Source organism: Balaenoptera acutorostrata, chromosome X (assembly GCF_949987535.1).
Source record: "Balaenoptera acutorostrata chromosome X, mBalAcu1.1, whole genome shotgun sequence".
NCBI classification, from domain to species: domain Eukaryota; kingdom Metazoa; phylum Chordata; class Mammalia; order Artiodactyla; family Balaenopteridae; genus Balaenoptera; species Balaenoptera acutorostrata.
Window position 1 is genome coordinate 4,936,009 of NC_080085.1, and position 14,652 is coordinate 4,950,660.

Genomic DNA, 14,652 nt, shown 5'->3' on the forward strand with positions numbered 1-14,652 from the left:
AGGCAGCCCTCTGCTTCCCCGCAAGCACCCCTGCCCGTCTTTCTGCCTCATGGTTCAGGCCTTCGGGACACACAGGCATTACGGTCACGGCCGATACCGGGTCCCTCAGGCTCCCGACTTCTCACTGAAACACCCCATGCACTATCACGGAAGACAAGAGCTGTCCTGATACGACAAGACTTTACCAGAAGGAGGGCACTGACCACATGGAACATCTACCCGAAAAGGCCGTGAGTTGGTGCAGTATGTTCTTGGCAGAAACGGCTGAGGGAGTCCAAGTGAGGCACGGGCATGATGTCTGGATCTGAGGGAATGCGAGGGACGGAGAACAAGTGAGGTGGCAGCAGGAGGGAAGAAGCAGGCCAATCCGGAAGGCAGAGCAACCTCGGAGAGAACCAGCCTGCGCTCTGCCAAGAGTCCCTCTCACGGCGAAAGCACAGGCCACGCGGCTAGGGGATGGGGCGAGGCTTTCTAGTCCAAAACGGGCTAAAGGGCCACGACTACCCTCTGGACCCCAGTGTGGAAAACACCAGAGAAATATCCGCCAGGCAGAGATCATCCTCACCTCCATCCACATTTCAACACCGTCGTTAATAAGAAGTCTTTCTCTTTTTTTTAAAATACTACTCTCTGCTTGATAAAAACTAGCTCTTCTCTGCTTCAGAAAACGTGTTCACCGCTCAGCCATCTGTTCTCCTGGTCTGCAATATCCACTGTCCTTCTAGCTGCCCTCGAGAGCACATCCTCCCGGTGATTTCAGTGCAAATGACTGCCCTGCCCCTTCTCCTGTCCTTGCCATGTTGACCGCCAGCAGTTTCTCAGAGATTCACGCGTGTTCTGTGTCCCAACTGGACGCCAAGACCACTACAAAGAAGAGACTTGCTGTGAATCCCCTGCAGCACCCGGCATGGTATATTCCCAACAGGTAAGGAATGAGTGAACTCACCCCTCTAGAGCTGCGTCGTCCACCACAGTACCCACAAGTGGCTACTTCAATTAAGTAAAACTAAAAAATGAAGAGTTCAATTCGTCCGCTGCCCTGGCAGCATTTCATGTGCCTGGGTGCCCCCTGTGGCTCCCGTCCAGGGCAGCTCAGATCCAGAACATTCCCTCCACGGCAGGCAGTTCTGCCGGGTGGACGTGCTGGTCCAGAGAGCACATCGGTGCCCCGTCCTCGTCAAGGACACGATGATGGCAGCGGAGAGACGGAAGCCTGCTGCTTACTTTGGAATGCGTCTCCAAGGCCGCAAGTAAGCTCAGGTGTGCAAACTATGACCATCTGCTCTCACTTCGCGTACAGACTGGGGAGTGGGCAGACTGGGAGTCGAGCAGACCGCGGTTTGCCTCTGGATCCGTTCCTGGTCTCTAGGCCTAGAGAGGCGAGGCAAGGGACATCAGCTGGCTAGCCCAGCGCCAGGAGCAATGCCGATGGAACTGCCCTCCAGGCAAGGGCGTGGAGCAGACCATCCTCACCCTAGGTGTGCGCCCCTCTCTGCATCCTCACCTCAGGTGTGCGCCCCTCTCTGCACAGACACTAAGTTACTGACCGCAGACAAGAGAGCGAAGGATGTGTGGGAGCCGCACCTTGAAGGAAGGTGGGCATGTACCTGCCAAACACTCAAAACGTACGTTGAGACGTGTCAGGATGGCAGTCCACCTCGGCAAAGCCAAAGGGGGAAGACATTTCTTGAGCAGAAATGCACATGTGTCACAATTATTACGTTTTCAAGAAAATTCTCCTTAGACACCCCAAAGGCAATTTTAAACCACAGACCAGCACTGCCCCCCCCCATTTTAACACAATTAAATGAAGCTTTTAATATATGAAATGTCGGAATTATGAGTCACCGGTATTCACATATACCTGACAGTGAGAGCTTTATCTTCTAACGTAAGCCATTCTGCTATAACACTACTGCACCTTCCAGCTACAGGCTATGTATCCATCACTTTTCAAACATCTCAAACAAAGCTGTGAGAAGTCACCTGGGCGCCTGTGTAATGAGTGCTTTTGGCGGACGTTTCTTGGGGGCGTCATCTCCCTTGCTCTTTTACATTGCGTTAAATCTCCATCTACCCCTGAAAAATGACACAGTGTAATGGATAAATTATAGTAACTTAAAAAATGAAAGAAAAAATAAAGGAACAGAATCAGAGAAAGCAGATAATAATAAGAAAGACAAAAGTGACCAAAGAATCCCCCCCACACAGCTTTCCAAGGAGAAGAAAGGAAAAATAGGTTCGAGAGAGGAAAAAAAAAAAGTTTGCACAGCTAAGATTCTAAACAAAAGCACACGATGAGGAGGACGAGGAAGCAAGGAACGGGCACTTTACACCTGCACTGACAGAAACCTGCTGAATCTTTCAGCCGTGTTACCAGCTGGACCAAACTCCTGCTGATCTGCAGAATTCTGCAATTTTGATCTCACCTTCCTGTTAATCTAGAAACGGGAGCAGCTGTGGTGATTAAGAACCGCTAACCGCAGGACCACGGGAAAGGCTGACGCGGCTCAGGTCTATTAGGAGGCACGGCCAGCGGGACCTGAGTTTACCCACCTCGGTTCCCCCTCGAGTGCTTTCTTATTCCTGACGCATTTCCTGACGTTCAACATAGTCCATCCGTACCTTCGCCTGCCCCTACCAGCGTCTTACTCCAAACTGAGAAAGTACAAGTCAGGGCCCCCTTCTGCGTGGGCTCTGCTCGGCCGCAAGGCCTCAGACTGGCCTCCGAATTTCCGCCACCTCCTGTGCAAATGCAGAAGGGACCTAAATGTCGCCTGGCAAGGTGACATCAAACGCGAGCGTGTGCCGTTAGTTCCAGGGGTTGGGGGCAGGGCAGAGAGAAGGGGAACGTGCCGTAGCACAGGTGCCCTGACACCCGTGACGAGACCCCAAGGCACACAACAAGCCAGGGACGGGTTGAGGGTGTCTCTGGGAGCCCCAAGGGCAGACAGTAACCTCACACCGGCCATCCTGAACGAGCGTTTATTCTGCTCTAGCTTCCTGAGACTCTTTGGGAATGTCTGGACTGAGTCAACATTACAGGATAGGAACTAATGGACGCCGAAAAGCTCATCATCTCCACTTTTAAACCTCGTATGTGTTACACAGGGTCAAATACAATGTACGAAAGCTCTTCCGAAAATTCATCTAGGGCGTGTGCTACAGCTGAACAGGGAGATCCTGTGTTTGTCATCAGCTTTGTGGAGGTCCCAGCGTCTACAGAAACCAGTGTAGTGAGGTGAGCCAGAGGACGACGGGTGACAGCGCATTCCGAGCAGACTGGGCAGGGCTGCGAGCTGCTTCGGTCAACAATGGATCCCTGAGCCCCAGGAGCACCACAAAGGTCCCGCCTCCACCCAGAGCTCATGCTGTACCCTGGGCCCCGGACGGAGAAACGGGCACTTCCACACAGTCTCAAGTGCTATGATTAATATTTGGCAAGCAGGAAGCTGTAGGAGTACAAACAGGTACAGGACAGGGGATCTATTCCTCTACGCGAAGGTGAAGTAGAAGCCAGGTGTCACCCATTAAAATCCTGCCATCTCTGTGTGTTTATGGAGACGTGGTCAATTATAATCGACACTGCAAAGAGTCGTATTTCCCCTCACAGATCTATCGTATTATTTTTCTGTTTATTTTTTAAACATTTGAAAATAAGCTTTTTATTTTTCCTGGCTGATTCTTTAAGGATTTAATTACTGGTAACAGACTCTTAGAAAGCATATTTTATGTATACCACATTTTACATATATCAGCATTCCTAATTCTGAATATTCTTAACATCCACCCTCCATCTGGCCCTGTTACCAACAGCAGACATCAGTGAGTTGCTTCCTAAGGCTCTGTACCTGGGTTGTCCCATACGGTAGGCACTGGTCCAACGTGGCAAGTGAACCCACAAAACCTGGCTAGTTTGAGCTGAGATGCCCTGTGAGGGTAAGATACACACAAATTTCAGAGGCTAGGTAACAAAAAGGAACATAAACCGTCTCAACTGTTTTTTTTAATTGATCATGTGTTGAGTAACAATATTTTGGATGTGTCAGGATAGGAAAAAAGTACCATTCAAGTTCATTTCCTCTGTGTCTTTTTGCTTCTTTAATGTTGCTATAACAAAATCTTACATGGTGCTACTCCTATCAGATAGCACGACTCTGGACCACCAACTTTTCTTGTCTCTTAAAGAGAATGGTCCTACCTCTTGTGCTCCTAACTTCAGCTATTTAATGAACTATATAATCTTCCCTATTTAGGAGCTGACATAGTATTTCAAACTTGTATCTTCTTCCTTCAAAATCTTATCCTTGTTCATAAATAAGCTCAGTCCCCTTGGTCTCTGTCTCTAAATGGCATTTGAGGGCCAAAATTACTACCTAGCTCACAGCTAATTGTTACCTCTGTCAACAAAAACAGATTCCAGAGATCGAAAGGAAAACAGCATCAAACATTACAAAAGCACCAGAAAGTAACCCTGGGTTTCTGGTCAACATTTCTACAAATATCTCCACTGACTTCCTCATTCTCCTCTGGTAAAACAAGCTTCCCCATGCAACTCTTTGTTTTCAGTTTCACTTCCCTGAGAATACAAGGATTGGGGCTACATTAACAAACAGAACTTCCGGGGGAAATGGATTCACAATTCTGAAAAGCAGGCCCACCGAGAAACACCTCATTATAAACTGATGATACATTGTTATGCAAACAACAGGCGCTTAAGAGTTAGAACAGGTATAATCAAATAGATTAAATGAGGTAAAGTAGCACATTCTGGAAAGTGGTGTTTTATACCAGACATTTTGTTAAAAAAAAAAAAAAAAAAAAAAGAATAAGCAAAGGTGCATTTCTGATAAAGCTCTGCAAGGCCTTACCGCCTCAAAGAGTCAGGGCAGAATGAGGTAAAGGGCAGAAAACGAAGGGGGAAAGAAGAGCTAGGTCTTATCTTCCCAAAGGCCACTAATTCTTGCTTCTCTGACCAGTTCAGAGGATTGGGTAACAGTGCCAGACCAATGCTTGATAAACTTTAAATTTGCCTTAACTAGCAAAGAGGAGACCCTGGTTGATAACTACCCCTGCAGGCATCACCACATAAGTCACATTCATGGCTCCGGGGAACAGGTATAAGTGTGTCTTGAGTGGGGATGAAGCATCAAGCATCAAGCTCATTTAGAAGTCTAATAAATTTAATTTTAATGGGACACCTCAGTTTGTATTAAAATTCATAAGACTCGCAAAACATGTTCTCTGGACTTTTCATTAGAGGATAAGGAATTTATTTGACAATTTAACTTGACCACCTGAGCAGGAAAACTCACGTCTACAAACTCTACTTAGGAATCCCAGAAGCTTTTTGAAATTGAGTCATTTCAGATTTAATAGCTGCATACACTGTTCTATCCAATTAGTTACCTCCATGCGAATTTATTTTCCCCCTTAGGAATTCATTCGTTTACATCTCTGGGTCCATAAAAATAAGAGACTTTTTTGTGTACCTTTAAAAAAAAAAAAAATCAGTGCCATTACTACTGAACCAGTGAGCCAAATGATCATGGGGGCAAGGTCACACTCCCCCTGTAAAATGAGCACAACATCGCTTATATTTAGAATCAGATCGATCTGGAATCATTTCTCAGCTCTGTTCCTTATTAGCTGTGTGACCTTGGGCAAGTAACTTTACCTCTCTGAGTGGTGCCGATTTTGTTCTTAATTCGTCAGTGCAAACGTCTCCTCTCACCTTGCAGGGTTTTATAAGACGCAGCACTGATGTATGCACACCTCCACCAGGTTAGTAGCCTACGTAAAGCATGCAGACATTTTTAAAGTCCTATGAAGCCCTCCGGAGACAACGAGGTCAGAACGCGTTTCCTAACCCTGTAGCACCGCGTAGTGTCATGAAACATACGCCCAAGCTGTACGGTAGAGCTCAGAGCAGTTCTCTCTTGAGTTAGAAGTGCAGCGTTTTCAACGAATTCTACCTGAATTCGCCTCGGTGGGTGAAGTTCATGCCTACCACCATCGACCACGGGGCTGTTCGGCGCACACAGGATTGTGAACCGCTCAAAGCCACAGCACGGGTGTGCACCTCAAACTCTCCGGCACTTGGGTGAAAATGCAGATTCTGATTGGGCAGCTGTGGGGTGGGGACCCGGGCTCTGCACTGCAAAACTGCTGCTCCCCGGTGATGTCCCTGCTGGCAGTCACTCGGACCAGCCAGACCGCTGAGCAGGGCTCCTCCGCCGCCTCCGCGCTACAGATACTTGGGTCTGGAGCAGTCGCGGTGGCGTGGAGCGGTCCTGTGCACTGCGAGAGGTTCCGCAGCATCCCGGCCGCTGCCCTCTGGACGCCAGTAAACTCCCACCCTCCACCTAGGCCGCCCCAAACGCCTCCAGACGTCGGCAGAGGCCCCCAGTTCGGCGGGTGGAGGACCCTGCCCTGTAGGATGCTACGAGCAAGGTGCGTGCACCTCGGGGCAGGCCGGCAGGGATCCTGGAGGCCGGGGTGCAAACGGGGAAATGGAAGCCCGGCTGCGCGCGCAGCGGCCGCGGCCCCCGAGGCCCGACGCCAACCTCCCGCCCGCGCGGTGGTCCCCGAGCACCGCGCCCTCACGCGCCGCCCCCCACGCACTCCGTCCCCACGCGCGGCGCGGCCGCCGGAAGTAAGTGCCACGGGCGCCGTCGACGCCTCAGCCAGGAGCGCGGCCGGCCTGACGTGGGCCCTGCACCCCCGCCGCCCGCCAGCCCGGGGGCCCCCGCACACCGCCCCGCCGCGGCCCCCGCCCCTGAGAGCCTGTGCCCCCCGCCCGCGCCCTCCCCGGAAAGCCCTCGCGGGAGGCGGCCGCAGGCTACCCACCCAGAAGGAGGCCGTCCAGGTCAAAAAGCAGGTGGGTGACGGGACGCAGCGGGGGCAAGGGCGCCGCCATTGTGCCGCCGTCTCGGCCGAGTGGGGGCGGGGAACAGGCGCGCGCACGCGCGCTCCGGGCCTCCCCGCGCTCCCCGAGCCGTGCTGCGCACGCGCCACCCCGGGCCTCCTCGCGCCCGCGCCCGGGGACGCTCTCGCGCCCGCGCGCTCCGGGAAGCCCTGTGCGCCCCGAGCCGCTTTGCGCACGCGCGCCTCAAGCGTCCTTGCGCGGCCCCTCAAAAATCGCGCGCCCTGAGCTTTCGCCGCCCGGCGCTCGCTTTCGTCTGGCCTCATTGCGAGGCTCCTGGAATGCGCGCCCGGAGCCGCTCCCGCGCACGCGTGCTCTGGGCCTCACCGGCATGTCCTGCGCACGCGCGCCGAGGACGGTCACCCGTGCCGTCGCCGCGGGGCTAAGTAGTGGCACGCGCGGGCGCGACAAGTTTCTCCGCATCCACCCTTCCCCCCCTCCCCCCCGCTCACTTCACACCCGTAAACGGGCTGGGATGCTGAGTCAAGGGGCCGAACAGAGCCGAGTTCCTAATCTGGGTGCCAATGCCTGGCTCGAATTTGGAAAGGGTATGAGGAAGGAGGGCGGGCGTGGAGGGACGACGGCTCATGGGGTTGATGGAAGGAGTGCATAGATGCTCAGGTTGGCATCCTTGAGAGCCACCAAGTAAGTGGGTAGCCAGGTGGCCTTAGTTACGGGGTTCCCCGGTGGCTTCATCCCGGCCCGGAGCGCCCGTCCCTAGACGCCTGGCAGGTTTCCGTTTCAGTTTTGCCCGCCTGGCTCCCTGCGTGCCTCGTAGGGCGCATACGCAGTGGCGCGTGGGTCCGCATCCTTTGCGCCTGTATCCCCCGAGCATCCCTGCCTGGTCCATTCTCCCAGAGCAACCCCCCGCCGAAGTTTGATAGGAGAGGGCCGAAATAATAAGATGTTTTAAAATGCTTTGCCGTTTTTGCCTTTATGTCTCATCTGTCTTTGATTGCTCTGAGTTTTCTTTTTTCCCCCCAAACTTTCTGAAGGCAACCTGAAAAGCATTCATTTTTTCGACCACTCTCAGGAATACTTTCCCCCACCCCGTTTCTATTTAGTGTTAGTTGGCATTGCATATGCATGTTTAAGCATAAAGATAGGATTTTTCAAGAAGCAGAAGTAAAGTTTCAGAGACTTTAAGATCTGAGCGTTGTGTTCCTGGTGAAGTGCGTAAACTGCACTCGGAGGCACCTGAGTTCAGCAAATGTATCAACCATAAGCAGTAAACCTCTGTGCCTTTGTTTCCTCGTGTGTAAAACAGGGGTGTTAAATGACGCAAGGCAGGTCAAGCTGTTGGAACTGGCAAATAGTATATGCTCAATTCATTTATGTCTTTTTAGAGCTGTCGCTGTGAGACACATTCCCTGTTTTTACTCCAATCATGATTTCCCATTGAGGACCCTGGACCTCAGAGAAGGCAGTTCATCAACCAGTTAGTGGAGGGACGGTGACCCAAATGTGCTAGGTAGGCTCTTGTATCAAAGCACCACACACCGGGTAGTCTCAACAACAGGAAGGTATTGCCTCAAGCCAGAAGTCCAAGATCAGGGGGTCAGCAGGGTTAAGGCCTTCTGAGGAAACGATTGGTTCCAGGCCTCTCTGCTTGGCTTGTACACAGCGGCCTTATTCCTCTATCTCATCATATTGTGTTTTCTCTATGCATCTATTTGTGTCTAAATCTCCCCTTTTTATAAGGACATCAGACATATAGGATTGCCACCCAGACTCATGACTACATTCTAAGTTCATTACATATGTCAAGACCCTGTCTTCAAGTAAGGTCACACTCTGAGGTACAATGGGTTAGGACTCCTACACTATTTTTTTTTTTTGAGGGGGGACACCATTCAACCTGCAAAAGATTTATTCCGCAAATAATGGGCGCATACTGTGTGTCCATGCTCACCTGCTGGAGCCTTTAGAATTCTTGCTCTCAGTTTCTTTCCATTCTTGGAAACAAATGGACACACGAAGGAGAGAGTTCTTTTTCTCTCCCATGGTAACAATGTGGCATCTGTTCATTCCTTAGATAAAAGGAGCATTTTTATTTATTTATTTATTTATTTTGTGCAGTCTTTTTTTTCTGACAACTTGATTAAGATATAATTCACATACCATACAAATCAGCCGTGTAAAACTGTACATTTTAATGACTTTTAATACAGTCACAGAGGTGTGCATCCTTCCCCATAATACATCAGTGCTACTCTCTCACTTCATCCCAGCTTCCCCTTCCCCTGCCCCATGCTCTCAAGTCTGCTTTCTACATCTGCGTCTTTATTCCTGCCCTGCCACTAGATTCATCAGTACTGCTTTTTTAAATCGCATATATATGCAATAGGATACGGTATTTGTTCCTCTCTTTCTGACTTACGTCACTCTGTATGACAGACTCTAGGTCCATCCACGTCTCTACAAATAACTCAATTTCGTTTCTTTTTATGGCTGAATAATATTCCATTGTATATATGTACCACATCTTCTTTATCCATTCGTCTGTCGGTGGACACTTAGGTTGCTTCCATGTCCTGGCTATTGTAGATAGTGCTGCGATGAACATTGTGGTATGTGACTCTTTTTGAATTATGATTTTCTCAGGGTATATGCCCAGTAGTGGGATTGCTGGGTCATATGGTAGTTCTATTTTTAGTTTCTTAAAGAACCTCCATACTGTTCTCCATAGTGGCTGTATCAGTTTACATTCCCACCAACAGTGCAAGAGGGTTCCCTTTTCTCCACACCCTCTTCAGCATTTATTGTTTGTAGATTTTTTGATGATGGCCATTCTGACCAGTGTGAGGTGATACCTCACTGTAGTTTTGATTTGCATTTCTCTAATGATTAGTGATGTTGAGCATCTTTTCATGTATTTGTTGGCCATCTGTATGTCTTCTTTGGAGAAATGTCTATTTATGTCTTCCACACATTTTTGGATTGCGTTGTTGGTTTTCGTGATGTTGAGCTGCATGAGCTGCTTGTATATTTTGGAGATTAATCCTTTGTCAGTTGCTTCATTTGCAAATATTTTCTCCCATTCTGAGGGTTGTCTTTTCGTCTTATGGTTTCCTTTACTGTGTGAAAGCTTTTAAGTTTCATTATATCCCATTTGTTTATCTTTGTTTTTATTTCCCTTACTCTAGGAGGTGGGTCACAAAGAATCTTGCTGTCATTTATGTCATAGAGTGTTCTGCCTATGTTTTCCTCTAAGAGTTTTATAGTGTCTGGCCTTACATTTAGGTCTTTAATCCATTTTGAGTTTATTTTTGTGTATGGAGTTAGGGTGTGTTCTAATTTCATTCTTTTACATGTAGCTGTCCTGTTTTCCCAGCACCACTTATCGAGGAGGCTGCCTTTTCTCCATTATATATTCTTGCCTCCTTTATCAAATATAAGGTGACCATAGGTGTGTGGGCGTACCTCTGGGCTTTCTATCCTGTTCTGTTGATCTATATTTCTGTGTTTGTGCCAGTACCGTACTGTGTTGATTACTGTAGCTTTGTAGTATAGTCTGAAATCAGGGAGCCTGATTCCTCCAGCTCCGTTTTTCTTTCTCAAGATTGCTTTAGTTATTCGGGGTCTTTTGTGTTTCCATACAAATTGTAAAATTTCTTGTTCTAGTTCTGTGAAAAATGCCATTGGTAATTTGATAGGGATTGCACTGAGTCTGTAGATTACTTTGGGTAGTATAGTCATTTTCACAATATTGATTCTTCCAATCCAAGAACATGGTATATCTCTCCATCTGTTTGTATCATCTTTGATTTGTTTCATCAGTATCTTATAGTTTTCTGAGTACAGGTCTTTTGCCTCCTGAGGTATGTTTACTCCTAGGTATTTTATTCTCTTTGTTGTGATGGTAAATGGGATTGTTTCCTTAATTTCTCTTTCTGATCTTTCATTGTTAGTGTATAGGAATGCAAGAGATTTCTGTGCATTAATTTTGTATCCTGCAACCTTACCAAATTCATCGATTAGCTCTAGTAGTTTTCTGGTGGCATCTTTAGGATTTTCTATGTATAGTATCATGTTATCTGCAAGCAGTGACAGTTTTACTTCTTCTTTTCCAATCTGTATTCCTTTTATTTCTTTTTCTTCTCTGATTGCTGCAGCTAGGACTTCCAGTACTATGTTGAATAAGAGTGGTGAGAGTGGACATCGTTGTCTTGTTCCTGATCTTAGAGGAAATGCCTTCATTGTTTCACCATTGAGAATGATGTTTGCTGTGGGTTTGTTGTATATGGCTTTTATTATGTTGAGGTAGGTTCCCTTATGCCCACTTTCTAGAGAGTTTTTATCATAAATGGGTGTTGAATTTTGTTGAAAGCTTTTTCTGCATCTATTGAGATGATCATATGGTTTTTATTCTTCAATTTGTTAATATGGTGTATCACATTGATTGATTTGCATATATTGAAGAATCCTTGCATCCCTGGGATAAATCCCACTTGATCGTGGTGTATGATCCTTTTAATGTGTTGTTGGATTCTGTTTGCTAGTATTTTGTTGAGGATTTTTGCATCTGTATTCATCAGTGATATTGGTCTGTAATTTTCTTTTTTTGTAGTGTCTTTGTCTGGTTTTGGTATCAGGGTGATGGTGGCCTCATAGAATGAGTTTGGGAGTGTTCCTTCCTCTGTAATTTTTTGGAAGAGTTTGAGAAGGATGGGTGTTAGCTCTTCTCTAAATGCTTGATAGAATTCACCTGTGAAGCCACCTGGTCCTGGACTTTTGTTTGTTGGCAGATTTTTAATCACAGTTTCAATTTCATTCCTTGTGATTGGTCTGTTCATATTTTCTATTTCTTTCTGGTTCAGTCTTGGAAGTTATACCTTTCTAAGAATTTGTCCATTTCTTCCAGGTTGTCCATTTTATTGGCAGAGTTGCTTTTGTTAGTCTCTTGTGATGCTTTGTATTTCTGCAGTGTCCGTTGTAACTTCTCCTTTTTCATTTCTAATTTTATTTGAGTCCTCTCCCTCTTTTTTTGATGAATCTGGCTAAAGGTTTATCAATTTTGTTTATCTTCTCAAAGAACCAGCTTTTAGTTTTATTGATCTTTGCTGTTGTTTTCTTTGTTTCTATTTCATTTACTTCTGCTCTGACCTTTATGATTCCTTTCCTTCCATTAACTTTGGGTTTTCTTTGTTCTTCTTTTTCTAATTGCTTCAGGTGTAAAGTTAGATTGTTTATTTGAGATTTTTCTTGTTTCTTGAGGTGAGCTTGAATTTTATGAATTTCCCTCTTAGAAATGCTTTTGCTGCATCCCGTAGGTTTTGGATCGTCATGTTTCTTTTGTCACTTTTTTCTAGGTATTTTCTGATTTATTCTTTGATTTCTTTAGTGATCTCTTCGTTATTTAGCAGGGCACTGTTTAGCCTCCATGTATTTGTGTTTTTCACTGGTTTTTTTTTTCCAGTAATTGATTTCTAATCTCATAGCTTTGTGGTCAGAAAAGTTGTTTGATACGATTTCAATTTTCTTAAATTTTCCAGGGCTTGATTTGTGACCCAAGATGTGATCTATTCTGGAGAACATTCCCTGTGCACTTGAGAAAAAATTGTATTCTTCCACTTTCGGGTGGAATGTCCTAAAAATATCAATTAAATCTATCTGGTCTATTGTGTCATTTAAAGCTTGTGTTTCCTTATTTATTTTCTGTCTGGATGGTCTGTCTATTGGTGTAAGTGGGGTGTTAAAGTCCCCCAATATTATTGTGTTACTCTCGATTTCTCCTTTTATGGCTGTTAGCATTTGCCTTATGTATTGAGGTGCTTCTATGTTGGGTGCATAAATATTTACAATTGTTATGTTTTCTTGTTGGATTGATCCTGTGATCATTATGCAGTGTCCTTGCTTACCTCTTGTAACAGTCTTTATTTTAAAGTCCATTTTATCTGTTATGAGTATTGCTACTCCAGCTTTCTTGTGATTTCCATTTGCATGGAATATCTTTTTCCATCCCCTCACTTTCAGTCTGTATATGTCCCTATGTCTGAAGTGGGTGTCTTGTAGACAGCATATATAAGGGTCTTGTTTTTGTATCCATTTAGCCAGTCTGTGTTTTTTGATTGGAGCATTTAATCCATTTACATTCAAGGTGATTATCAATATGTATGTTCCTATTACCGTTTTCTTAATTGATTTGGGTTTGTTTTTGTGCGTCTTTTTCTTCTGTTGTGTTTCCCACTTAGAGAAGTTCCTTTAGTATTTGCTGTAGAGCTGGTTTGGTGGTGCTGAATTCTCTTAGCTTTTGCTTGTCTGTAAAACTTTTGATTTCTCCATCAAATCTGAATGAGATCCTTGCTGGCTAGAGTAATCTTGGTTGTAGGTGTCTCCCTTTCATCACTTTAAATATGTCCTGCCACTCCCTTCTGGCTTGCAGAGTTTCTGCTGAAAGATCAGCTGTTTACCTTATGGGGATTCCCTTTTATGTTATTTGTTGCTTTTCCCTTGCTGCTTTTAATAATTTTTCTTTGTATTTAATTTTTGAAAGTTTGATTAATATGTGTCTCGGCATGTTTCTCTTTCGGTTTATCCTGTATCGGACTCTCTGCACTTCCTGGACTTGATTGACTAGTTCCTTTCCCATGTTAGGGAAGATCTCTTCAAATATTTTTTCAGACACTTTCTTTTTCTCTTCTTCTTCTGGGACCCCTATAATTCGAATGTTGGTGCGTTTAATGTTGTCCCAGAGGTCTCTGAGACTGTCCTCAGTTCTTTTCATTCTTTTTTCTTTATTCAGCTCCCTGGCATTTTCTCTTCCAGCTCACTTATCCGTTCTTCTGCCTCAGTTATTCTGCTATTGATTCCTTCTAGAGTATTTTTAATTTCAGTTTTTGTGTTGTTCATCACTGTTTGTTTGCTCTTTAGTTCTTCTAGATCCTTGTTAAAAGTTTCTTGTGTTTTCTCCATTCTGTTTCCGAGATTTGGGATCATCTTTACTATCATTATTCCGAATTCTTTTTCAGGTAGGTTACTTATTTCATCTTCATTTATTTGGTCTTGTAGGTTTTTACGTTACTCCCTCGCCTGTAACATATTCTTTTGTAGTTTCGTTGTTTTTTTTTTTTTTGATGGGTGGGGCTGTATTCCTGTCTTACTGGTTGTTTGGTCTGAGGCGTCCAGCACTTGAGTTTGCAGGCAGTTGGATAGAGCCGGGTGTTGGTGCCGAGATGAGGACACCCAGGAGGCCTCACTCTGATTGCTATTCCCTGGGGTCTGGGGTTCTTTATTAGTCCAGTGGTTTGGACTTGGAGCTCCAACCACAGGAGCTCGGGCCCAACCTCCATCCTGGGAACCAAGATCCTGCAAGCTGCACAGTGTCACAAAAAAAAAAGAAAAAGAAAAAAGAAAAAAAGGGGCAGTACAATAACAAAGAATAAAAAACGAAATAAAATTAGAAAGATAAAAAATATATTAGGAAAAATAAAAATATAATTGAAACAATTGCAACAGCGTAAAACAAAACCTCAACAGAAAAAAGAAAAAGAGGGGGGTAACAAGCCAAAAGGAGCAGAACAATAACAAAGTATAAAGAATAAAATAAAATTAGAAAAATAAAATATTTTGGACTTCCTTGGTGGCACAGTGGTTAAGAATCTGCCTGCCAATGCAGGGGACACGGGTTCAAGCCCTGGTCCGGGAAGATCCCACATGCCACAGAGCAACTAAGCCGGTGCACCACAACTACTGAGCCTGCACTCTAGAGCCCGTGAGCCACAACT

The 14,652-nt window shown here is 45.8% G+C and overlaps 2 protein-coding genes across 4 annotated transcripts in view; one reads left to right on the plus strand and one right to left on the minus strand.

Moving 5' to 3' along the window:
* The window catches only part of PUDP (pseudouridine 5'-phosphatase), a 361,799-nt gene extending 354,748 nt beyond the window's left edge, over positions 1–7,051 (minus strand). Inside the window, exon 1 of one of the 2 annotated variants that reach the window (XR_009006644.1) lies at positions 6,850–7,051. Coding sequence is in view for 1 of the 2 variants with exons in the window: in XM_057538029.1 (XP_057394012.1) it covers positions 6,850–6,919 (70 nt within the window). In the remaining variant the exon portion in view is untranslated. The remainder of the gene's footprint in view (positions 1–6,849) is intronic. The other variant, XM_057538029.1, reaches the window with a different exon arrangement.
* Positions 6,207–14,652, plus strand: part of STS (steroid sulfatase) — a 165,681-nt gene continuing 157,235 nt past the window's right edge. The window contains exon 1 of one of the 2 annotated variants that reach the window (XM_057538028.1): positions 6,207–6,453. The gene's annotated coding sequence lies outside the window, so the exon portion shown is untranslated. Of the gene's footprint in view, positions 6,454–6,568; positions 6,881–14,652 lie in introns of those variants that run through there. The other variant, XM_057538027.1, reaches the window with a different exon arrangement.